Source organism: Emydura macquarii, unplaced genomic scaffold (assembly GCF_026122565.2).
Source record: "Emydura macquarii macquarii isolate MOO-44397 ecotype Brisbane River unplaced genomic scaffold, CSIRO-AGI_Emac_v2 contig_2676, whole genome shotgun sequence".
Classification (NCBI taxonomy): domain Eukaryota; kingdom Metazoa; phylum Chordata; order Testudines; family Chelidae; genus Emydura; species Emydura macquarii.
This window is the reverse complement of record NW_027132813.1, coordinates 22,233,560-22,258,447: the sequence shown is the minus strand read 5'-3', so window position 1 is coordinate 22,258,447 and position 24,888 is coordinate 22,233,560. Positions and strand designations below refer to the sequence as shown.

General features: G+C 40.9%; 1 protein-coding gene and 1 long non-coding RNA gene across 5 annotated transcripts in view; one reads left to right on the top strand and one right to left on the bottom strand.

Moving 5' to 3' along the window:
• The first annotated feature begins 330 nt into the window (after nucleotides 1–330).
• KCNG3 (potassium voltage-gated channel modifier subfamily G member 3) lies at nucleotides 331–23,039 on the top strand. 2 transcript variants are annotated; one of them, XM_067565047.1, is made up of 2 exons: nucleotides 331–1,756; nucleotides 17,282–23,039. In XM_067565047.1, the coding sequence occupies exons 1-2, from the start codon at nucleotides 1,107–1,109 to the stop codon at nucleotides 17,925–17,927; spliced, it is 1,296 nt and encodes a 431-aa protein (XP_067421148.1). In that variant the 5' UTR covers nucleotides 331–1,106; the 3' UTR covers nucleotides 17,928–23,039. The 2 variants fall into 2 exon arrangements, with proteins under 2 accessions (XP_067421148.1, XP_067421146.1); XM_067565045.1 differs by having other exon boundaries at nucleotides 434–1,723.
• LOC137164287 (uncharacterized) overlaps nucleotides 12,471–24,888 on the bottom strand; it is an 84,395-nt gene continuing 71,977 nt past the window's right edge. For all 3 annotated transcript variants that reach the window (XR_010922984.1, XR_010922986.1, XR_010922985.1), the window contains exons 2-3: nucleotides 18,392–18,517; nucleotides 12,471–12,719 (exon numbers count right to left, since the gene is read on the bottom strand). This is a non-coding gene — a long non-coding RNA (uncharacterized lncRNA). The remainder of the gene's footprint in view (nucleotides 12,720–18,391; nucleotides 18,518–24,888) is intronic.

Genomic DNA, 24,888 nt, shown 5'->3' with positions numbered 1-24,888 from the left:
GGGACTTTTAGTCACTGTGTTAAAGGCAGATAGCTCTTTGCACGCAACTTCTCAAAAATCTCTGTATGCAGAAGGCCGCCAGAAAACAAACTTGCTGTTGGCCTGAGTTTATAACCTCCCTCTCTCTGCAGGCTGCTGTGCCCATAGTCTGAGAGATGGAGCCAAAACCATCACCTTTGCAAAAGTCACGGCTGGTTCCGCCTAAATCCACCCACTTCTGTTTTCCACCCTGCTCCGCTGGCTGCCTAAGGAAGAAGGAGAAAATGGTATTAAAGCTATTAAGGCTGACTGCAAGTTCTGCTCTTCTGAAATATTAATGCGCCTGTGAAATGGAGCTTTTAGCCAACTGAAGTGCAACCATTTCGCAGGCAAAATCCAGGGGGAATCCCGGGCCGGGAGCGAGGGTGTCCGCTGGCGAATAAAGGACCAGTGATTCCCCGGGAGCCGCGATTCGGGGTGAGCTAAGGGGGGCCGGGCGGGGCGAGGAGCGGGAAGGAGAAGGAAAGCAGCAGCTGGATGAAATCCCCGCCCAACTGCCGCCACCCCATGGCGACTGGGGAAGGAGGCAGAGTCAAGGTGGGAGGCAGCTCCACTCCCTCCGTGTGCCAGGAGGAGGCGTGTCCCTCCCCTCCCGCCGCCTCTCCCCTCGCTCCGCGGAGCCGCTCTGGCTCCAGCTCGCCTCCGAGCAGCGCACGGGGGAGAAGGCAGGAGGCGGCGGAGCGGAGCCGGACTCTCCAACTTGGCGGGGCTTTCCCTTCCTCCCCGGCCCCGCGGCGGCACCATGCCCTCGGCGCCGCCGCTGCCTGCCCGGGGCGCCCCCAGCAGCACCCGGGCACAGGGAGCCCCGGCGCCTGGAGCCGCGCACAGGGGGCTCCCGGACTCTCCCTCCGCGCCCCACTGAAGCGGCGCTTCCCGGCTCCGCGGGTCTCCGGGCGCGGGCATCCATCCAGCCCGCCGCTGGCTCTGAGGGGGCGCCCGCCCGCTTGCAGCACCCAGCCCCGGGGGACGCCCGCCAAGTCCCAAGCCGCCGCAGGAGGGGCGCGGGGAGCCGCCCCCAGGAGGGGGCCCGGGCCGCGGCCGCCGCCCGCTCGTCCCCCGCGCAAGCCATGAACTCTGGCCGGGGCCGCTCGGTGGTGTTGAACGTGGGGGGCACCCGCTACTCCTTCTCGCGCGAGGTGCTGAAGGATTTCCCCCTGCGGCGGCTGAGCCGGCTGCACGGCTGCCTCTCGGAGCAGGACGTGCTGGAGGTGTGCGACGACTACGACCGGGAGCGCAACGAGTTCTTCTTCGACCGCCACTCGGAGGCCTTCGGCTTCATCCTGCTGTACGTGCGGCACGGCCACCTGCGCTTCGCGCCGCACATGTGCGAGCTCTCCTTCTACAACGAGATGATCTACTGGGGGCTCGAGGGCTCGCACCTGGACTACTGCTGCCAGCGCCGCCTGGACGACCGCATGTCCGACACCTACACCTTCTACTCGGCCGACGAGCCCCCCGCCGGCGAGGACGCGCGGCCCCCGGCTCAGCCCCCGCCGGCCGCCGAGGGCCGCCAGTGGCTGGAGAGGATGAGGCGGACTTTCGAGGAGCCCACCTCGTCCGTGGCCGCCCAGATCCTGGCCACCGTCTCCATCCTCTTCGTCATCGTGTCCATGGTGGTGCTGTGCGCCAGCACCCTGCCCGAGTGGCGGGCGGCGGAGAACCGCAGCGTGGAGGAGCAGAGCAGGTACACAGCAGACTCAGTGAGGGAGCCCTCAGGGTAGGACGAGTCACTTATTTTCCCACTGTCCCGTCCCGTCCCGTGTGTCCCGTCCAGTCCCGTCCAGTCCAGTCTGTCCTGCCGCTCGTCGTGATGGTTAATGGCTATTCTTGCAGCACCGCGATGCACGCGCGCTTCCCACAGAAAAGAGTAGGATACTCCACCCTCTCTCTCCCCGCCCCGGGACTCACAGCTTAACAACACCGAATCAGCCCTGAAACTCCCCGGGGAGTGAAACGCGGGCCCCCTGGGATGGTTTGCAGCGGGAATTCAGGCTCGCACCTCATTGTATTAGGCACTGTGCTAACTCCGCGTAAACACCCCGTCGCCCTCCCATGAGCCGAGACTGTAATTAACAATTCCTAAGGCTGTACAGTAGACGGCTCGGAATTTCAGTGTGTGGTTATTATAGTAGAAACCTCCTAAGTAACACAGGGGAGCCTTATAGCTAGTCTGAGCCTAGAAAGAGGGGGACAGATTCTAATCTCAGTTACACTGGAGTAAAAGTGGAGCAAATCGAGCTCATGCTCTTTATAATTGTACTAGTCTCTGGTGGATCTTGCAACCCACCACTAATCATAACTCATAGGACAAATGCTTTTGAAGTCTATGGGACGATTATGAGTAAGGATTACTCAAGTGAGGAAAGGGTGTACGATTGTTCCTCCTAAGTGGGGAAAAAAGCAAACTAACACCCTAAACTTTAACAACGTAGATTTTTTTTTGCCCGTTTATGATTGTTTGAAAAGAATGAAATGCACTATATATACTACATAAATATACTTACAAGGTTCCAATCCTCCACTATATACTGTACACATAATGCCCGGCTTCTGCAGTCTCTTAAGTATGTGAGTAACTTTACATCCATGCATCCTGGCAGGAGCAGACTCTATACATAGAATCATAGAAGCTAGAGATGGGGAAGGTCTATTAGAGAAATGATTCTGTCCTCTTAAAGTGTATTATATAGTGTCCTAACAGATATTTAAGTTGATGCCATACATTACTTTTGATCTTAGTCAAAACATTTTTAAAAACATTAAGAGTGTTAAACAAAAACGAAGACATACACAATTTATACTGTGGCTTTAGGGCTCAATCCTGCAAGTTTTAGTAATATGAGCAATCCCTATTGGGCCTGATTCTGATCTCACACCAGTGTTAAACTAGGACTGTAACTCCATTGATATCAGAGTTATTCCTGATTTAAACCAACAGAACAGACTCAAACCCACAGACTTTAATAGGATTGCTCTCATAAGTAAGAGTTACTCATTTGAGGAAGGTTGATATGTATCTCCAAAAAATTGACCATTTTTTCCCTATTCTTCTTGTGCTGATTGGGGATATTTGTGTGTTAACAGAAGTTTTCAGTCCTCCACAGTTCAACCCACCCTGCTTTTCCCTCTAGTGAAGTCACCTTGTCGTTATGAAGTCAATCTGTTGTCATAGAATTAATTGGTATGTGACATATTATACCCAATTACTCAAATTCATTCCTTGGACATGTGTATCATGGTTTCCATTGACTTAGATATATGTTGCAGCTCCCAGTTGACTGTAACTGGGCCAAAGACTTCACTACAGGATCAAATAGGGGTGGAGATGGACTGAGAAGGAGTTGGCTCCTGTTTAGATACAGATACAGTGGGTAAAAAGGAAAAGATCTATGTTTAAGCTTTGAAAGTTTCTGGGAGTTTAAAAAGTTCACCTTTAAATTGTTCCATTGTGCCTAATTATTTCAGATTAGATGCCTTGGGTGATTTTAAGATAACAAAAACTTGCTTAGATGCCTAACAAATAGAAAAATGTGTGCTGTGACATCTAGGCACTGTTGACTTTATTCACAATAATTCTGTCTTGATGGTAGCGTGCAGGTCAACAGTAAAACAGTGGTTTCACTTCTCTAAATTAATTTTTATTTACAGCTAAGCATTACATGTTTTATACTTAACTTTTAAACAAAACAGTGCCCTTTGCACAAAAATGCAGGTATGTAACATTAATCACCTGGGTAACCTTGTCAAGTGTATAAGTATTTGCTGGAGTGGGCCCTACCTACTGACATACAACGTGACCACCACCTCACTGAGATGTGAATTAAAAGAAATTGAAGAGTGGCCTGTAAATAACTGGAAAGAACATACCAATGGTAGTTTGAGCGCCATTTGTGATGGCATATGGAATTGCCAAGAATTGACCTACGTGATAGGGAATCAAGGTAGTGCTTCAACAACAATCCCCACACTGCTGTTGCAGGAATATTCACTATCTAGCCCGTGATATAACTGGGATCATTTGAGAGAGGAATTTATTCATATGCTATTGCTACACAGATGTTGATAATAGTTTAACACTAAACAGATTGCAAATGGGTGGGTGTTCTGGTTGCCCCCATACTTATAGGACACATTACCAGAGGTGGCAGAGTTTTTAATGTAGCGTGGCTATTACACTTTTGTCACTTCAGTACTAAAAAACTTCAGCTGCTTGCGGAAAGTGAGTCTAAAGCAGGGTTGCAGCTGGTGTAAATTGTCATAGGCCCATTGACTTCAGTGAGCTTGTGACAGTTTACAGTTGAGGAGCTGCCCCTGAGAGTCCAATCCTGCAAACACGAGTTTTTAAGTTACTCGTGTGTTTCCAGGATCAGGTCCTAACAACTGTCATCTAGGTTTACTGCCTTCCTGCTTCCTTTCATTTGAATTCTCTTGCTTTGACTGGTATGGTTACAATTTAACATTATTTAAATTTAGGGCCAGGTTTTCAGAAGACCTCAGCACCCATTTAGGTACTAAAATAAGGGGTCTGATTTTCAAAATAATTTGGTATGTTGGGCACTCAGCTCTTTTGAAAAAAAAATATAGCCATCAGTGTCACTTTTAGACTGTCACTGTGTGAGCTCTTTTCAGAAGCTGGCTCTTAACATTTCTTTTTGGCCAGATCATGCCATCAGTTTTTTGAAGCTGAATTCCTTGTTGAAATCAATCATGAGTTTGGCTTAAAAGTTGATGATACAATAATGTCTATATTTTTATTGATATTTTAAAAAAAGAAATTGAGAGGAAATTAATACTATGTAGAAGTGTATGATATTTGACCTAATAGACCATTATGGAACATTTGAAACCTTTACTGGCTGTTGTCTAAATATGCATCTGAAGGCTTTTAGAAATGCAAAATTATATGGGCCTATTCTGGATATAGTAGTCTAAAACCCAGATCAATAAAACATACCACCAGTTTAAAGTTTTCCCATGAAATCCAGTGTCTTTTGAAACGTAGCTATCTGCTGTGTTTTTAGTCTCTAGTATGTTCATTAATTTCATTAATAAAAAACATTGTCCTTTCATCAGTCCTTTTCTTCCTCTTAAACAGAAAAATAACAGAACCCTGTCCTCCCACCCAAAAAAATCCCAAAACAAAAACAGTGAAACAAACTCCACTAATTTCTTTGTATGAGACAGAGAAACAGCAATATTATATTTCCCCCCCTACTTAAGGTATTCCACGACTGGCATTTAGCATGACTTTTCTTTCCTCCTGGATTTTGCAGTGAATCAATGGCTTCAGCCTTTAAATTCCATCAATAAAGTTAAAAAAGGCTTAATTATTTTTAATACATATTATAAGTTGCTTTTTAATTAGCTTCTAGGGTTTCCTGAAGTCTACTGGACTTTTAGGGATGACTCTGACAGTTTTTTCTCAGAAAAAAAATTCCCTTTTCAGTTAGAGGAAGAACTGCAGGAGTAAACCCATTGACATGGTGAGAGGGCAAGCTGTGCTTTAAACTCATTCCATTCCGTCTTGAGGGCACTCCTCAGGTGATGGGTTTTGCTTCCTATAATCCAGTTTCCATTAGACTGGATCTTTAGATGGCAACTTCCTGTTTTAAAAGGGTTAACAACAGGCCTAATTGCATTTGGAACCTATAAGCCCTTTTCCTCTGGGGACCTGTGACCAGCAAGCTGATTAAAAAAAACAGAGCATTATTTATTCATCCTAAGGTACATAGCACACAGAGCAAAGGGTAAATAGAGAGCTGTATGCATATTTCCCCTTACCTACATGTAATCTTTCCGTAGAAGTTTAGTAGATTCCATTCTGACCAGTGATCTCCATCTCTGAACTGGGAAAGAGCTGCTGTTTGTGTCTTTCTCAGAGCATTTCCATAAGTCTGATCCCCTGGGCAACTACTGACAACCCACCATCAGGTAAACTAAGGTGTATATGATGAGATTTACAAAAGATATACTTAATGTCCTCAGTCTCCACACCCTTACTTTGTTAAGTGCATCATTTTGTGCAGCTCTCCTAAGGTCTGATCCAAAAGCCAACTCAAGTAAGTGGAAAGACTCCTTTCCACTTTAAGTGGAAAGTGACTTTAAATAGTTTTGGATCAGGCCCCTAATAGTGGCTATTCAGATTAACCAGAGAGGGAGGTAGTTTATCTTCTAGGATATTTCATTATATTCTGGGGGCTCTTGCTTAAAAAGAATATGAACAAAATAGCTAACTACCAGAGTATTTACAGCTTTTTTTGAATAAGTTAACATATACGGTAACTGAAATTCACTTTGCCCACTCATTTGTGATGTAGGTGCTAGAACCTGGCTATTCCCCTTCCAATTCTTTACCCACACAGTCCTAATGTAGGTATCTGTACATCTGATTTATAAAACAATCAATTTAGAATCAATATTGTAGGAGAGAGACCCTCTCTCACACATTAGTAGAATAAACTAAGACGGTTACATTGGCCTGCATAAAATAATTCTACAGTACAACCTACTGAACAGATGCTTGCCATTGCATGTTCATTGGAAACCATAAAGTTTTGTTGTGATTTTCCCCAGACTATTTTTTAATTTAAAAAAAATAGTATTTCTTGGAAAAGACACCAGACTGGTCACCCTGGCAAGCGAATTATTGTTATCCACAGAGCAACTGAAGTATGGACAAGAGCTGGGCAAGCTTCCCTCAAACAACCCTACCCATGAGCTTTGACCCTCTTCTCTAGACGTCACCACTAAGAGTGATAGAGTCGTTCAGTCCACAGCCTATTCAGTCCTCTGCCTTTATGGAGGCTGCAAGGAAGAGTGGTGTCTACTAGTGCCAAATGATACTGGTTTTGTGTATATGTTTGGATGTGAGCACCCATTCAGAAGAAAATGGACTGAGATCACCAAACCTTTCACATGGTCCTCTGAACAGCCATCAGATGACAGAGTTTTAGTGATGACCAATTTGGTCGACATGTGAACCAGTGACCTAGTAGTAAAAGGCCCTATATTCTATCAATCCCCTGGAGTCAGGTCCCCCTCAGTTAGAGCTATATCATATCTTCTCACTCCTGTGAGGGAGATAGAGGTTCTTAGGAAACTCAGAGTCAGGTATGGTCCTCTCTTAGGGAGAGGCATGGTGTATAAGACTTCCAAATCCTGCAGATCACAGAGATTTGCAGGGAATGGGGATTCTGGCTTGCAGTGAGGCTGCCCTCCATGGGGCTATTCCTAGGAACAAAGGATTAGCAGTATAGAGCAAAAGTTATTATTGAAAACCTTTTGCACAGCAATGTATTGTGTGATCTTGTTCTTCTCCTTTGAGGAGTGGGACATACCAAGTAGGAGAAGAATTGCGCCAGGACTTCCAAAGGCTCCTGGGGAGCAGGCAGCAGCAGCACCAGTCTCCCCTTCTGATGCTTTTGGTGATTTAAAGTCCTCCTCTTTGCTCTCTGTGTCACACAGAATATGGATATTTAGGATCCTGAAAGCTTTTGATTTGTGGACCCACCCATAAACTGATCCTGTCTAGGACACTGAAATGAGAGCTGTGCAAAATCTTTTTTGGGGGAAGGCCTCTTAAACCTTTCCATTGCAGGTCATTTGGAGCCTGTCATAGACTCACCACCCTGGAACTCCTCCTCGTGACAAAACTCAGCGTTGCAGCCCCTCTGCCACATTCTTTGCCTTCGGGCTTCAGTACTCTGTGCAGTGAATTGGCTTTGCACTAAGGTCACACTAAAAGTCCCCTGCCTCTTCCTCCTCTCCCAGACTCCGTACAGCGCTTCCTCACTCTTTTTCCTCCCAGGGTTTTCTCCCTGGAGGACCAGTTTCTCTCAAACCACTGATCCTTGGGGTATCTTCCCTGGAGTCTCTCTTCTCCCAGACCTACTTTAGGAGTCTCCTTCTCCCCAGCTACCCTTTCCGTTCAGGGACAGTCTCACAGCCTAAGCCCTTTCCCACAGAACAAACCTCTCAACTTCTTTTCACTCATGATGCCTCTTCTCAGTGCCCTGCGATTCCTCCTTTATTTGAGTCACTCAGTCTGGTTCTCCAGCTGGGTCTAATTCTTAAATCCCCTCCAGGTGTCACAGAATGGACTAATTGGACTTTCTGTCTCTTCTTAATCCTGCCTCTGCCAGTGTGGGGTATATACCCTATTGCAGAGTCATTTGACAAAATAGAGCCATTACAACCTATTGTGCCAATCGGCTGTTGTGCATGCCCATTCTCAAAACTATTTTCCCAAGGATGCATATGAATAACACTTTAGCATCAGGAAGAGACCCCCTCCCCCCTTCTCACATACTGAAGTCATGGTTGAATTTGTATTGAATGAAACCCCCCAGTCAGCAAGCATGTACAATTGCTTCTTTTCTAAGCAACATAAAACAAAAATAGCTGCTTTTCTAAACACCACCCGTCATCAATTACCAGAGGGCATTTGTTTAGATTATAGAATAGATCTCTGCAAAACTTCAGTTAAAAAACTTAAGCTGTGTTTGAATCTCAGGGGCCCAGAAAATATACCTGAAACTACTGATGTTTAATCACCTACCTTCACAGAACTTCAGAACACCAAACACATTTGTTCCCAACATTTAATAAAAAACAAGAACTCCTTGCCGGGCCAAGATCCAGTTTGTCCTGTTTTAGACCCAAACACTATTTTATGATTAAATTCTAAACTCATTTATATAGAGGGCAGTGACTGGGTAATGGAACTACAGACATCATTGTAAATATAGGGATGTAAATGCCTATTATAACTGACTTGTGCCATGAGACATTCATGCAAAGCTACATTCATACAGGGACAGACTGTAGTTAGCCCTGTGAGTGGGTGTCCCAGAGAAAGAGAGAGCCAGGAGCTGACATCTCCCTTTACTTCCTTACACAGGGGCTGGCCATAATAGGCATGTGCAAGGACTGCTCAGGGCTAAGTGCTGCAAACTTCTACAAAGGACGGATGGTGAAGAGGCAGAGCCAGAGTTTCCCCATCCCTAGCTGCAGTGGTCAGAAGACAACTGCAGAGCAAGTCATATATGACACAGTGTAGCCCAGTGTTTCTCAACGACCCGTCCGTGGACCGGCGCTGGTCCATGAAACCTCCCTGACACAATTTAGGAAGGCAGTAAGCCAGAGTAAGCCAGTCCCTGGCATCATAAAGGTTGAGGAACACTGGTTTAGCCCAGTCAGATATACTATCACTAACAAAATGCAGAATTGAAAGATGTTGACTGGAAAGTTTTGAGAACACAGTAAGTCTAGAATTCTCAATCACTTTACACATTCTGGCCCTCATTCTGCAATACTTGCTCAGGCAAGACTCCCGTTAACTTGGAAGACATTATGTGTGGAAGTCACTGGGAGTTTGACTGAGCAAAGACTTGACAGTTGGGACCATTGCTTTGACTTTTTTCTAGTTTAAAGTTGCTTTTATGTGGAAGTAAGGTTTTAGGAACAATTTAGGCACAAATGGATGTTGATGAACTTTAATCACATACTGTCTTGTCATCTGTTTTCTTCATGTGTCCTGTTGACTGTGTATGTTTTATTTAGAAGTTTAATAGATGATAAAGCCATTCCAGTAAATTCTTTTTTCTTCTTTTGAGATTTCAGCTAATTTCTTGGACAATGTTAAAAAGAAAAGAAAATAATCAATCTGAAAGAAAAAAAAAAAGAATAATTCACAACTGAAGGATGCTTTGTGACAATTCAGAATATGATTACTTTGAGTACACCACACTAGTCATTTCCAAGGCAGACTAAACCAGTCTATATGTAAAATAGGTTATTCTGCTAGGGAATTATCAGAGGGAACAGAAAATTAAACAAAGTGATTGGTTCAGAAAAAGAGCCACAGAGGACATTATTTTCATTTCACAGACAAAGAACCACATTAAAGAAATGCTGAGGGTCTTATTTGAAAAGTGATAAATACCTAGAGATTTAGCGTTTTGACGAGAACTAAATTCTCATTGTGCTTAGGTACATGCACGGGTCACTGACACAATAGAAAATTTTACATACCATCTGTGCTGGAATATCTAGGCATTGAATAAAAATGAGGTTTCAGCATTTTCTCTGAATTTCTCAGATTTTGAGAATTTCTTAGGGAGCATTATTTTATGTTTGTTTAAAAAATATTTTCTCAATTTTTAATGGTAGATTGTTTTAAAACTGAAATGAAGAAGGGGGAAAAGCCTGCTACAAGTCTTGATTGGAAACATACAGGAGTAGATGTTAGTTTGCCTATTAAACGTAAAGTCTGTGTTGTAAATATGTATTTAAACTTTTTTAAGTTACATGTTATTTAAACAATGGACTATAACACATAGCCTACTATGTGAATATATAGCGAGACAGTTTTAAAATGTATATGCTTTACGTACCCTCTTCCAGACTGTCTCCTTAAGTAAGTAAATATTCAGGGTATTTTAAGAAAAGTGAACACAGAACATGCTGTGTTTTCACTCTTCCAAGTGAATGCATCTTAGTTGGTTTTAATTTCATATTAAATGTCAAAGATAATTAGGCCATATTAAGGGCTAGTTGCTAAATCTCAGTTTTCTTATCTGATGTTATTTATCTATTAATGAGCACAAGTAACAAACAATGAATCATTTAAGGCAGAACAGCGAGAGTCCTGTGGCACCTTAAAGACTAACGGATTTATTTGGGCATAAGCTTTTGTGGGCAGAAACCCACTTCGTTGGATGTTGGTTCCTGCCCACAAAAGCTTATGCCCAAATAAATGTGTTAGTCTTTAAGGTGCCGCAGGACTCTCACTGTTTTGTTAAAAACAGACTAACTCGGCTACCTCTCTGGAACTCATTTAAGGCAGAGTTACTCAACCTGAGGCTGCAGAACTAACATGTAGCTCGGCTGAGTCCTCACATAGGCTGAAGGTCTGATCACCACATTTTTCTTGCTCTGCCTGGTCTCAGGAGCACGAACTACCTGTTCCCAATGACACATGGGACAGGATGGGATGTGATGGAACAGAGCTACTGCAATTCATCTGTGAAGGGGAGGAGAGAATGGTCATAGAGAAGAACTCCATCCCTCCTATCAGTAACCAGGAAATGGGGGAAGGGAAGAAAGATAAAGAGAATAACCAACCCTGTTTCTCAATAGCCAAGAAGTGTGTGGATGTATGCGGGGGAAAAGGGCAGGTTAGATGGAATGATTGAAGCTGTCATATTGATCGGAGTCTCAAAGCTAGAAAACAGCTGATCTTGATTTGCCATGCTTGCATCAATAATACTTGATCAGATGAAATAACCACTGCAGCACGTTATGCAGCAATTATTTTGTAGCTCTTCAGTTCAATTCTATAATAAAGTGGCCTCCTGTTCTTCAAAGTGGAGTACCACTGATTCCCTGTCCAGCTAAAAAGCTATTTCTGTCGCCTGTGGTCCAAGTGAGCTCCACAAGCCTCCTGGCTTTCACAGTCTTGGAGGTTCTCTTTGTCTTCAAAGAAGCAGTATTCCTAGATACTGGATATTTAACATCTACTTCATCATTCCTTGACCAACTATAATTGACCATTTCTTAGGACTACACCAAACAGGATCATCCTGCAGGACAGATGGGATGATATAAATAACATTGAAGGGCTCAGTGGAGCCAAAGTGCATCCCATAATATCCTAAGGCAGCAGTGGGGTTGACTCAACTGGCTGACACAATGGCAGTGAAGTTGAAGAAGAATTTCCTTTTAAGATGCTGGCCTTCAGGTAAAATCCAAAGCCAGTCTGTCTCCCCATCTAATTGGGCCACACAGGGCAGTCACATGCGTCTTAGTGGCGTAATATTCTGTAGGGGATATAGTCCCAATGAGTGTTGTCAGAACAAGAATGGGAAGTTGTGGAATATAGGAGGCAGAGAGTTCTTTTCCACAGCGTAATTGCCTGAACAGGAATTTGGCCTGGGTTGGCACCCCTGCAGAATGTACCAGGGGCTCTTTCATGACTATAGGTGGTCAGAACCATGGCATTAGATCTCCTCAAAGCAGAGTGGATTGATTTAAATTACCAAGTGGAAAGCCTAAATTGTAATAAACTTTTTCATTTGTACTTCAGTTATTTTCTAAAGAAAGGCGCATACACTGTGATTGATATAATCATTAAAACTAAATAGAGCCTTTACACTAGATTCAGTATATCTTTTTGCTATCTAGGGGGGTATATTATAACTATATACATTTATTTAAGCAATTAGATAGCTTAATATTTTCAAATTCCTATTAACTGTACACGTGTAGTGTGCTTGAAAATGGTGAATGACTTTGCTTATTTACTAGATAATTAACTGTTTGCTCATGATTTTGTGGTAAAATGAATTAGGATTGTAACTGGAACGTAATTAAACACACAAAAGAGAATACACAATTTATTTTTATTAAAGAAAACTATCTTAACTGTTTTGAATACATAAATTTATTTTATCAAATCATGTTTCTCATTTACAATTCAATGATTTATTAAACAGAGGGATTAACTGTAGTCAGTGAATTGAACTGATTTTTTCAGGTCTGCCTGGGAAAATTTTCATTTGACTGAAGCTTAAGTTCCTACTTGTCCAAATCTCTTGAAAATCTCCTAAATTCCTTAGATTGTCCTTCAAACTTTTAAAACTGTGGATCTCATCCCCTTCCTCCTTGTTTTTATTCAGACTCTGGAAGAGAAAGATAAGTTTTCACACTTTTTCAACTGATTTCTCAACTTTGAATTAATTAGTCCAAATGAAGACTTTCTATGCCTGCAGAAGAGACTACTATTGTCAATAGCTGGTTTAGCACCTCATCAAACTCTGATTCCAAGTGCTTAGTTAGTGACATTCACCAATTCAGTGGTGTAACTCCTTTAAATTGAGAACTGAGCAATCAGAGATCAAGTAGGGAGAAGCTATAAAATAGGAGTATGAGACCACCTAAGTGGGTTCAGTGGATGCTCATGATGAGATATATGATGGTGTCTCCTGGAGTCAGAGGCCAGGTCACAATGTCTGTAATGACTTTGCTAGTCTCTAGCACTTTGTAGCACAGCACCTGGGTCTCGCACACACTCAAGTTCTTAACTATTTATAAAGCTTGACCTGATAAGTTAGATGCCTTTCCCCTGATTCTTTCTTTATATAGAAAAGAGCCTGTAATGCAAAGTTTTTGATCGTGGCTCATGTATTCAGCATATTTATTTTTTATTTAAATGTTTTAAGAGATTATACTGAGTGTAGGCATTACCATAGTTTGTATTAAAATCAAATTTCATTTTAAATGGGTTTATTTGTAAAAATAAAATTTTATTATAATTTAAATAAAAAAGAATTATTTAAATTAGAAAAATCCTGTCCCCGTCCCTCAAATCATCCATTTTTATCCATCCTGCCCAAAAGCTGCACTGGATCACTGAATCAGTAATGACTTACAGGGAAGATTCCACATCCTGAGTCACCAAGAACCTACTGATCCCTAGATATTCCACATCTAAGTAGCGACCCAGACAGACCCTGCCTAGCTTCTATATATGAAAGAATCCCTGAGGTCATGAGCATGCTATCAAGTGGAACTTTTTTGAATGTGCAGAAAATAAAAATTGCTGTTTCACTTAAATGTTGAATGCCAAGGGTCAGGGCCACAATATAAATCCTGGAAAATAAATCCTAGAAAATGGATTGGAATGGAATGAAGTTCCCTTAAATGTAGAATATTTTTGGGCACACTTAATCTACATAAATTCTATATCCACAGCTAAGTTTTATTATGACTTTATTAAGATCCCAGCCAGCTTCCAACCTATAAGCAAGTACGGACTCTATCAGTATCTGCATTAGGATAATTTATATTAGTTTGCATTTGCTATTCAATAGAGGGAGAGAGGAAATGGTCACAGAAAATTCCAGAGACATAGTTTTTCATTTTAGTGTGGAGCATGGGAGAGATATAAAATGATATTATATTTTTGAAGGGGACCATGTTCCTTCGCCAGTTTTCTTCTAGCAATACAGTAGATTATTTTTTCTGTGGTATTAGAGCATGAAGGACAAATATTTTTTAAATCAGGAAAAGAAAATACATAATCTGTTAACTAAATTCAATAATGTCTTTATGACTGCATATAATCTGTGCATTTTTGTGTGTGTTGTTTTGAAAGAACATTGAGATCTCAAACTGAACTACCAGATGCTATAAACCTAGGTTTTAAAAGCTGGAGATTTTGTAGATATAGCTAAAGGGCATCCCTATAACTTACGTTTAAGGCACGCATTGTCACTATTAAAGTAAACACTAACATTTCCAAAAGCTTCAGATCATCTAAACAACAGGTGCTTTTACTATATTGCACTATAATTCTTAAGAGAAAATATTTTGATTTACATGGGTTTTACATTAAACGCTTCCAAGATAAATAAGTCAGTGATTTTTATAGGCCTTATCTGAGAGAAAGGTCCCTGACTCATAGAAGCTTCATGGGCCTCCGTGGTTATCTATGCAGATTCAATGGCTGCCTCTGACTCAGCTTTTGTTAATGGCTACAGGTAGTTTATAAAGTAGAAATTATTCCCTTGCTATTGACTGACCATTACTACCCCCTTCATTTTTGAGGCTGAGGTGTCTTTCTGTTATTGAGAAGAAGGACATGCATTGAAAGTCCACCCACAGTGGCTAATGGAACCAATGAGTTTCAGAAGGCTCTGAAGAAGGATATTATCTTTCTAACAGACCACCGCCTTAATGGTTCAGAGAAACATCAGCATGTGGTCTAGATTCTGTGCTATGCCTCTCAACAGAGCTGATTCTCTAGCAAAACAAAGGCAGAATCTTCTCTGGTTGCATTTCAGCCTATAGTACTCACTAGGGCTCTGAAATTTTCTGGGCATATATAGACTGCTACCTGTGAGTTAGTTTGTCCCGCCTGGCTGGTGAAAGCCAATGAAGCGGTCTTAGGGCCATTGTTGGAGCTGATTTTTAGTGCCTCCATGAGGCGCTATCTTTTCTTAAAGTGATAGTTTGATTCTTCCTTAACAAGCCATCCCTTGGCATGGACAATCTCCAAATATTGCTCCGCTCTGAATATCCAATGATGGCGAAACAACTCCAGTAAATCTAGAATTTTCCAGTTTTTTTCACCCTAGTCAGTTGGGTTTTGGACCTTTATGGTACTGAGATGGCACTGTTCATGCTGGGTTTTGAACAGCATGCAGTAAAGGAAGATGCTTGTGGGATGGGGGAAGCAATGAGAGAAAATGGCAGATATTATAATTAGCCCCCTTAATTAATAAGATATGCTCATGATTAGTTTAGTGTTATAAGACAGATACGTATCATACTGGATCCCCAGCAGGTACTGGATACTCAGAAGCAGCAGTTGTTATTTGTTCCTTTTGTTTGGCCCCAATTCAGGAAAGCATTTAAGCATGTTCTTAAGTCTCACTGGCCTGGTCTACACTTGCCTGGAAATTCGGTGGCAGTCAACGGGAGTTACGCAGAACAGCTTGCGTAACTCCCATTGACTGCTGTACGTCTGTTCTGCATGGCGTCTTCACTGCACTATGCCAACGGGAACTGTGTTCCCTTCGATTCAGCGCTATGCCACGTGAGGAAGTGGTTTTACTAGGTCAGCTTCCTGATAGATTGAGCAGGTCTTCACTGACCACTCAATCAATCCGAAAAGATCCATCTGTCAGCGGCGACTTTGCTGCTGTCAGTGTAGACATGCCCACTGACTTCATTGGGACTTAAACATATGCTTAAAATGAAACACATGCTTAAGTGCCCTTCCTGGACAGGGATACTTTCCTGCATTTGGGCTGTTTGTACTTTGCAAGAAGGTTGGGTCCTTCTTTTTGAGATGCAGTCCTCACCATTGACTTGGTTATTGGGAGATTAGATTACTGCAATGCACTTTACATTTTTAAACCTTTTAGAAATTTCAGCTAGTGGTTGAGTCCACTTGTAAAACAGAATCTCCTGCAGATAGTGCATTACACCTGTGCCCTGTGATCGGACTAGCCACCAGATGAAGTTTAAGTTATTGGGTTTACCTAAAAGTCCAGGTAAGGCACAGGTGGAACATTTAAATCAATCAGTCAATAACGCCTAAATTAGTACTTCCCAGGTGTCAATATCAGTGAGGCTGCCTGAGTTAATTCCAGGTATAACGGCTGGGTGTAAAGGAATGTCATTGATAGACACACGGATCTCAAGTGTGTCTCCAGCATCATGATACGGGGCTTGGGTTGTCCCTTGGCTGGTTAATATTCACTCAACTAGAGAAGCCATGTGCTCTGAGGGCATCACTCTGTCCCTGCTGACAGTTCCCATCTGGAGCTGAGCAAGGAAGAAGAAGAGGAACCCACCACTCACCAAACCAAAAAGCCAATTAAGAAAGACATACAGGTACCCCTCCTACTGTCTTTCCTCCTGGGGTTAGGGGATGACTCCTTCCATCACCACCATCAGGTTACTTTTTAAAAAAATGTCATGTAGGCTGGGAGCCTGGGCCTGATATGGACTGTGTAGAAGAGTTACTACAGCCTAGAGTTGTAGGTTTGCCCTTGTGCTTTTTGCACCGAGCTGGAGATGAGACTCAGAGGATCTATTTTAACATAGATACTGGAGAAGTGGGAGTTTGAGAGCAAACTTGCATGAGCTATTCTCCCCAAAAGTGGATTTTTAACTTCCCAATGCTCACTGTGCGGTTTAATTTTTGTGGTCCAGGTCAACTGACAAGACTTTCTCCTTAATATTTTGTTCTGCTAGTGATCTGCCACTTCATAGCCTTTGGTGGCTTTCATACCTTGCAAAATCTGGAGATCTTAAGCTGGCTAGGGACTAGAGTTTTAGATTTAGATATGAATAGCTGACTACATTATTTTAGACATTATCTTAGATTGTAGATATGTGTTCCTGATTTTGCAGAAATATCCACACATATTGGTAATGTTAACAATTTGTAATTCCAACAAAGCATTTAGTAAGTAAATTGCAGATGTGATTAAATCCTTATCAATAATCAGTTCCGAGTTGTACTCAGCAGTGTCCCCTGGTATATTGTTAATCACTGCAGCCTTGTATTATATTTACACAAACAAGCTCAGAATAAGATAGTGTGAGTCGTTATTTGGCACACCCTCCACTAAGGGTCTGAATTAATATCAATTTAGTGATGTCCACAAACAAACATGAATTAAAATGTTCATATAGAAAATAAAATGCTCCACTTTGTTTCTTTTGACAGGATAATTGAAGCTATCTGCATAGGCTGGTTCACTGCAGAGTGCATTGTGAGGTTCATCGTCTCCAAAAACAAGTGTGAGTTTGTCAAGAGACCCCTGAACATCATTGATTTGCTGGCAATCACTCCTTACTACATCTCTGTGCTAATGACAGTTTTTACAGGGGAAAATTCTCAGCTCCAGAGGGCTGGAGTCACCCTGAGGGTCCTTAGGATGATGAGGATTTTTTGGGTGATTAAACTTGCCCGTCACTTCATTGGTCTTCAAACACTTGGTCTGACTCTGAAGCGTTGTTACAGAGAGATGGTGATGCTTCTTGTCTTTATCTGTGTTGCTATGGCAATTTTTAGTGCACTTTCACAACTCCTTGAAAATGGGCTGGACTTGGGAACAAAGAATAAGGATTTTGCCAGCATCCCTGCTGCCTGTTGGTGGGTAATAATCTCTATGACCACAGTTGGTTATGGTGACATGTGCCCCATCACTATACCTGGAAGGATTCTTGGTGGAATTTGTGTGGTTAGTGGGATTGTTTTATTAGCATTGCCTATTACTTTCATCTATCATAGCTTTGTGCAATGTTATCATGAGCTCAAGTTCCGATCCGCTAGGTACAGCAGAAGCCTCTCTGCTGAATTCTTAAATTAATGAGTGCACCTGCTTTTTGTAATAGTAATTGCTGGGCTTTGGTGGAAGAGGGTGAACGACGCTCCCTGTGCGCACCCATCTTGCCGGATGATCTAAGGAATGGCACTGTCATCAGCCTTGAAGAATGTCAGTCACCAGTCTCACCGAAGGATGACTACCTGCTTTGGGCGCCATGGTAGGAAGTGTGGGTGGGGATGTTGAGATCTCAGAGGAAGAAAATGGTAGGTTCTAGAACAACAAGACTTCATATGGGCTGGACTTCTCTCTGCCTGTCTCCTACCCCCTTCTTCCACCCTCCCCCCCAAACACACACACACTCCCTCCCTGGGCTTGGTACCAAGAGAGACGAGGGCTTGCAACTCAGTGGGAGTTGCAGGTACTCATCACTCCTCATAGTGATACCCCATAGCCTTCTATGGGAAATACAGCAGATGTCATTCAAATATTTTAAAATCTGAAGGTACCTTGGAGTACTAGAGACCTTGTTGACATGAAGCCTGCTCCAGAAGATTTAAGGGCATCTGAGCGGAACTGCTGCTATGTTTAATTTCTCCAAGTCATGCAGCAAATGAAATAATCTGATTTTCCGACTGAAGGAAAAAGAAAAAAAATATAAGGCACAAGGCAGAAAGCATCTCACAGCCTAATTCTGATCTCAGTTAAAGCCACATATATGCACAGTGACAGTGAGGTCAGTGGAGTTACTCCAGATTTTTACTGGAGTAACCAAGAGGAGAGTATGTCCCTTTCTATGCTGTGGCATATGCTTTACCACAACTGCCATTTCTCTGGGAATAAGATCTAGAGCAGCAACTAATGTCATACTTTATAAAGATCAGTAAAATTCAGTTGTTGATAATATATCAACTAGTAGCTCAATGGGAGGGAAATACCAAATTTGACTTATGTGCGCAGCTAAACTCAATCAACATTAAGACATTTACCCCTAAGCCTTGATTTCCTCCCCTCTCATTTTATTAACCATATTTATCACCTCATAGTGAAATAGTAATCCAAGGAACATGATGTTAGTCTGTCACTTGAGATGTTCAAAAACATTCTGAACAAAGCACTAGAAAACAGGAGAACAATCTTGCAATGTTGGGGCTAGGACACATGTCCAGGGGGTCTTTTTCCATCTTCAAATTCTATGCTAATTCTTATTGAAGGATCTATTGTGAATTGATATAGTTAATTTAAATTTTAACAACAACCCAGGTAATACTGAAGAGTAGCATTTTAGCTGGATGGAACCTGTGCTTGTCACAAAGTAGTATGTTCTCCCCTGTAAATATGCAATTAAGATGAATGAAGTTAAGTTTTCATGTTTCATACACTACATTTTTTGTGCAATATTGCTTAGTAGCATTATTAAATATGACTTTGAAAAGCTGCCATAGAGAACCGTGCTGTTAAACATTAAAACAAATTTAGGCACAGCTAAGCCAGTACTATTTACCACCCACCATCAACAGGAAACATTTGTATTAATCTGGGGGTTCAGAATCACCAGTCTATTTGAATTTGGTGTGCTTGCCTAAAAGTCATTGCAAAATGTTTACTGTATTTATACTGTAGAAGCGCCTTTGGATGTTTTGTGTACATTTGTCAGCTTCAGCAATAGAGTGACTGGCACCTAGCAACAGAAGTCTTTGGTACTGATCACTCAAACTAAAAATATTAGGTGGGGTATATAACTAGCACTTGAAGGCCATATGCTGAAAAAGAAATATGCTGCCATCTTTGCTGCTCAAGATCTGAAAAGTTATGGATCATGTTAAGTGGCATGCTGTTGTTTTTAGGGGAAAGGATCGGGATACGTGCTGATAAAGCCAGTCAAGGAGAGAAAGGAAATTATTTCATCACCAGAAGTTGTAAAGTAACCTGAAAAAAAAGTTGATTAAATCCTCGATTGCAATAGTCATGAGTTTGCATTCCCTAAAGCTAGTTTGCTTAAGTTTCCTTTTTTCTATTATAGTTTCTTGAGGATATATTATTATGTAGTGCCACATCCACACCTTTGAAATCTCTGTATCTTGCAGAGAGGTGAATATTAATCAGTGAAAAAATAATTTTGGGAAGAGATTCTCAGCTGGTTTAAGCTGGCCAACTTCCATTGACTTCAGAGGAGCTATACCAGTTGACACTAGCTGAGATTTTGGGCCTTATCATATATAGTAGAGCTGATTAGGGAAAAAATTCCCCTCAAAAATGAAAATAGTTTTTGATTAAAAAAAATGAAATTTGATGTTTATTTTCCAACCATTGAAGACTGAAACATTTAAGTCAAAGTTAGTTTATGTTTTGATAAAACTCCAACATTTTTGGAAAATAAATTCTCTACAAAAAAATTGACTTTTTGACAAAATGAAAATGTTCCATCTGTGTAATATTGAATTTCCGTTATTTTCTTCTATTAGTGTTAAAAAAGTTAGCACTACACATTCTCCATATTCTATTTTCCAATTATGAGAAACTCTTGGGTGAAATTAGTTTCCATGTAACTTTTTCAGGTCTACTGTGCCTTCAGTCCACAGATATTTTTAAACAGATTAATGCCCTCTATTTGGGATGCAAAATACAATATACAATTTGAGCAAAGTTTGTATAGCCCATGGTTTTAAACATACAGAATATGAAATATAGTTACAGCAAGTTGTAGTATTGAATTCCACAACAAAATAACTTGTATTTTTAGCACTAGAGTATATATAAGAACAGTTTTTTTAGCTTTCTGTGCAAAAAAGCAAAGTTGGTTAAAAATTAATGCACAAAATGACTTGCAAGTACTGATTTGTATTGTACAGTCAATTGAGTACTACACATTCCAAAGACAAACTAATGTCTACAATATGTCTGACATAAGAGTATAGAAAATGAGCTATTTTATAAAGGGTTTCCAAATGTAGAATACAAAGAATATAATCACCTACTTAAGATATTTATGTAAAGGAATGTATGTTTATGAACAGTGGAGATCATCTTCAGTGCAAACGTTTAGATTGCTATAGATCAATTTTGTATTGCAAAATGTAAACAAAAATGCCTCATGTATTTTTAATTTGTATTACAATAGAATAATTTTGAATAGCTAAGTGGGTATTAAGTAAGAGTCTAGTCCATATAAACTTATCCTAAACATAAACTAGCTATAGAGAGACATTTGCTCTTTTTTTTATTTTAGTGTAGCATGGTTATCAATGTATTGACAAGAGGTTTCCTTTACTCTTTTTAGAAACCAAGTTGAACTAGCCTTATATCAAATGTAGCCTTAAAACAGAGAGCCTTATAGTGAAGGGGTTAGGGTATTCTGATTTATAGTGATGCTTGTCGTTTTATTTTCGATAGATTCATTTTCCTAGTGAAACTTTCTATAAATAATCTTATATAAATATTGAATTATACATGTGTATAAAGATAAGTATTTCTTTAAACTGATTAAGTTATTTCATTAAAATGCAGCTGAGCTTTCTTTTCAGTTTTATACAAGCATTTTGGCGTAGTGTTCTTTCCACCTAATACAGCATTTTTAAAACTACAAGAGGATAGTTGGCTAATTCTCATCCACTTCCGCTACCTCCACACCAGAATAAAATTGTGTTTCTGTATATAAGGTGTATAGTAAAATCTGTAGGGATAGGTTCTCAAAGAGTGTAAGACACAAACTCTTATATGTATCCTGACAATTTAATCAAAAATAGGGAGAAAATATGACTGTAGCAAATCTAAAGAAAATATTTGTCACATGGTATATAAAGGCTTCTGTTCATCCAAATTCAGCCAGTATAAATTAATACCACCATTGGAAATTCTACCACTTGACACCAAAGGCTAATTGTCAATCAGATCTTGGCTCAACCCTGCGGGGTGCCGAGTATCTGAGAGTGGTCTGCTCCCACTGAAATCAGTAGGAGTGGCGGGTGCCCAGCAACTTGCAGGATTGGGCCCAGAGTCTATTTTTTCTCTTACTGTGCTGCATAGAGACACCACCCCAGAATCTCCAATTATGGAATATTACTCTCTCTTTTGATGTCTGGTTGATCCAACAGGAATAATAGATGCCTCTAATGAGGCACATGAGATGAGGGATGTAATCTTTGTCCATTTACCCTAAAATTCTGATTAAGAAACAAAACACCACAGAGAAGCAATTGTAGTGCCCTTTCTCAGATGAGACTAGACCTCACAATGGTTGACTATTTTCAACAACTTTATCTAGATGGGTGCAGGCTGTTTAGGGCTGATTGTTGTGTCAGAGGGACATGTTTTGAGTCTCATAAACATAGGAAAATGAATATGAAAATCCTCTTATGAGATTCATGGCCCGACTAACATTTATGTAAAGGAGGGGTGGTGGGTGAGGATTTTCATTGTGTAAACAATCTGAGGCTGTACCACAACCTTCAGCATAATCCTACTGTATCGGAGATAGAACCGAGGGCGTTCTGGCCCAAACCACAGGTCTCTTCTACTTCAACTAACTTAATCACAAACACCTTAGCAGATCTGAACTTCAGCCCAGGAAAGGGAATAAAGCCCTGAACATTCACACTGTTTTACTAATTTCTTCCCAGAGGTCCATGGTAAAATGACCAATCAAGCCTTGGCCATTTGAAATTTGTATTTTCACTATACAAAGGCCCAGATGTTGCAGTTTCATCCATCTAGGCTCAGGGGTCCATTCACAAGGAGGCAGCTGCAGGATTATAGCCCAAGGCTGCACATAATGAAATAGTTTGAATCATGTTGGTTTAGAGAGAGACATTTTGTTTTCATGACTTGAAAGGGAATCTGGCTTAAAGAAACAAAACATACTTTGGTTTTTTTGAATTCATTTTCACATTTAGAAATGGATGATTTTCTTCCTGATATTTGTCTACATGTTACTGGCTGTGTTCTCCCCCTGCTGCATAAACATAGTTCCTCTTTACATTACTGAGAGTAAATAAGTGGGATAGCTCCTTCACTCCATTGAAGCTGCAGCAGTTTACCCAGCTGAGGATCTGCCCCAGCAGGTATGGAGGAGACAATACATTGTTGTTCCTATAGTTAAGCCTCAGAAAACTACCTAATATAATGTGTGGTTTATGAAATAAAATTTGAAGTAAAGAATCTCCTTTGTGGATGGCATCACAGGTTAAACTTCAAGAGAAACATATTGTGAGATTGATATGTATGTTCAGTAAAGTTGTTCATCTGCTGGGAATCTAAATTTTAAGGGCCAGAGATTAAATATAAACTTTGATCAAATGATTAAAGTAACAATGTTGACTGCAGCTTTTTAGAATCCTTTGTTCTTTACCAATTCAGTAATTAATAATTTTATAGAAAATTGATTTTATATTGTTTTCATATATGTAAAAAACATTCTATATAGCATTTGAAGAGTTAATACATTTTTGCTTTGTTAACCACCTCTATACAGTATTATGTGCAGGTGATCTCCAAATAAATCTACTACGTTCACCAGCATATTTCACTGTGCAAGGCTTAAGATAAAATACAAAATAAAATTGTCCGACTTTTAAATAGAAGTCATTATTTTACTTTATTTTAAGGTTTTGCTTTGAAAAGTGACTTTGCAAAATTGATTCTTTTCTTATGCAACAGTTCTGGTCCCTGTGGGGTATTCATATCTGTTTGGTGTACTGACAAAAAAAAATGTTTCTTACTTTTTAACTCCCATTAGAACTGCAGAGACAATAGAGCTGTGAGAGAATGAGCTGAATTCTAGTGTAACTCAGCATCAACATAATTTTACAGGGCCCAATTTTATCCTCAGATACCCCTGGGTAACTTCAATAAAGGCAATGGTGTAATCATGAACAGAATTTGGCCAGTAGAATCTTTTATTACTAGAGATAAGGCAGGACCTATACAGAACAATTTGACTTTCAGAACCCAGGCTGCGTTTGCAGATCTGGAAGTTAAGATGAGCCATTGTGCATACATTTGATCTGGAAGTCACTGAGACACAATAAATAATGAACCCCATGGTGCTGTTTTTACAGAGTCACTCTTCACAGTAAGAGCTAGATATATTTTACAACCACAGGGGACAGAGTAGTAAGAATAATAGGTAAAGCACCATGTAATGAAAATATATAAACCCCTTGAACAGGGAGAATGGAACTAGATTGTTCTCAGTGGTGGCAGATGACAGAACAAGGAGCAACGGTCTCAAGTTGCAGTGGAGGAAGTGTCGGTTGGATATTAGGAAAAAAGTTTTCACTAGGAGGATGGTGAAGCACTGGAATGTGTTACCTAGAGAGCTGGTGGAATCTCCATCCTTAGCGGTTTTTAAGGCCTGGTTTGACAAAGCCCTGGCTGGGATGATTTAGTTGGGGTTGGTCTTGCTATGAGCAGGGAGTTGAACAAGGTGACCTTCTGATGTCCCTTCCATCCCTAATATTCTATGAAGCCTCTCAATGTCCTGTTTTCTTAGCATCAATGTCTCACGTGCATATAGTAAGATGCTGAAGCTGAGACTGCAGTAGTGTCACTTTACACTTCATTGTAATACCTTTGCTTCTCTGAGTGGCACTAAAGCAGCAGTTACTAGTCCAGTTCTATGAAAGATGCCTAAGTGATGTTTAGAATTTCTGCTATTCAGATATTTTAAGTGCTCAATGCACTCTAGTGCCTCCTCAGATTTGGATAGAAATATCTTTGCCTTTTTAGACCATCATCTTTGTAGATTCATGTGATATATTTAGACCCTAAATGCTCCAGTTCCACTCTGCTTCCCTTTTAGCAATTTTTGCACCTCTACTTGCAATGATCCAGTCAGGTCAATATCATCAGCGAAGCACAAATGACTACTTTTTCCCCCTCTCATTCACTATCACAACTAAGTAGTCATCAGAGTAATTAGCTTTAAGACTAAGGATTGCTCCTCAAAAACCAATTCTGCTTGGTTTTATTCTTTGTTCAATCAGATTTTTTTAAAGAGTCTAAGAAG

Excerpts from the sequence above, each read along its gene's own strand:
- KCNG3 (XM_067565047.1), top strand. The coding sequence starts at position 1,107 with ATGAACTCTGGCCGGGGCCGCTCGGTGGTGTTGAACGTGGGGGGCACC. Across the intron at positions 1,757-17,281 it reads TCAGTGAGGGAGCCCTCAGG|GATAATTGAAGCTATCTGCA; the intron begins GTAGGACGAGTC and ends TTCTTTTGACAG.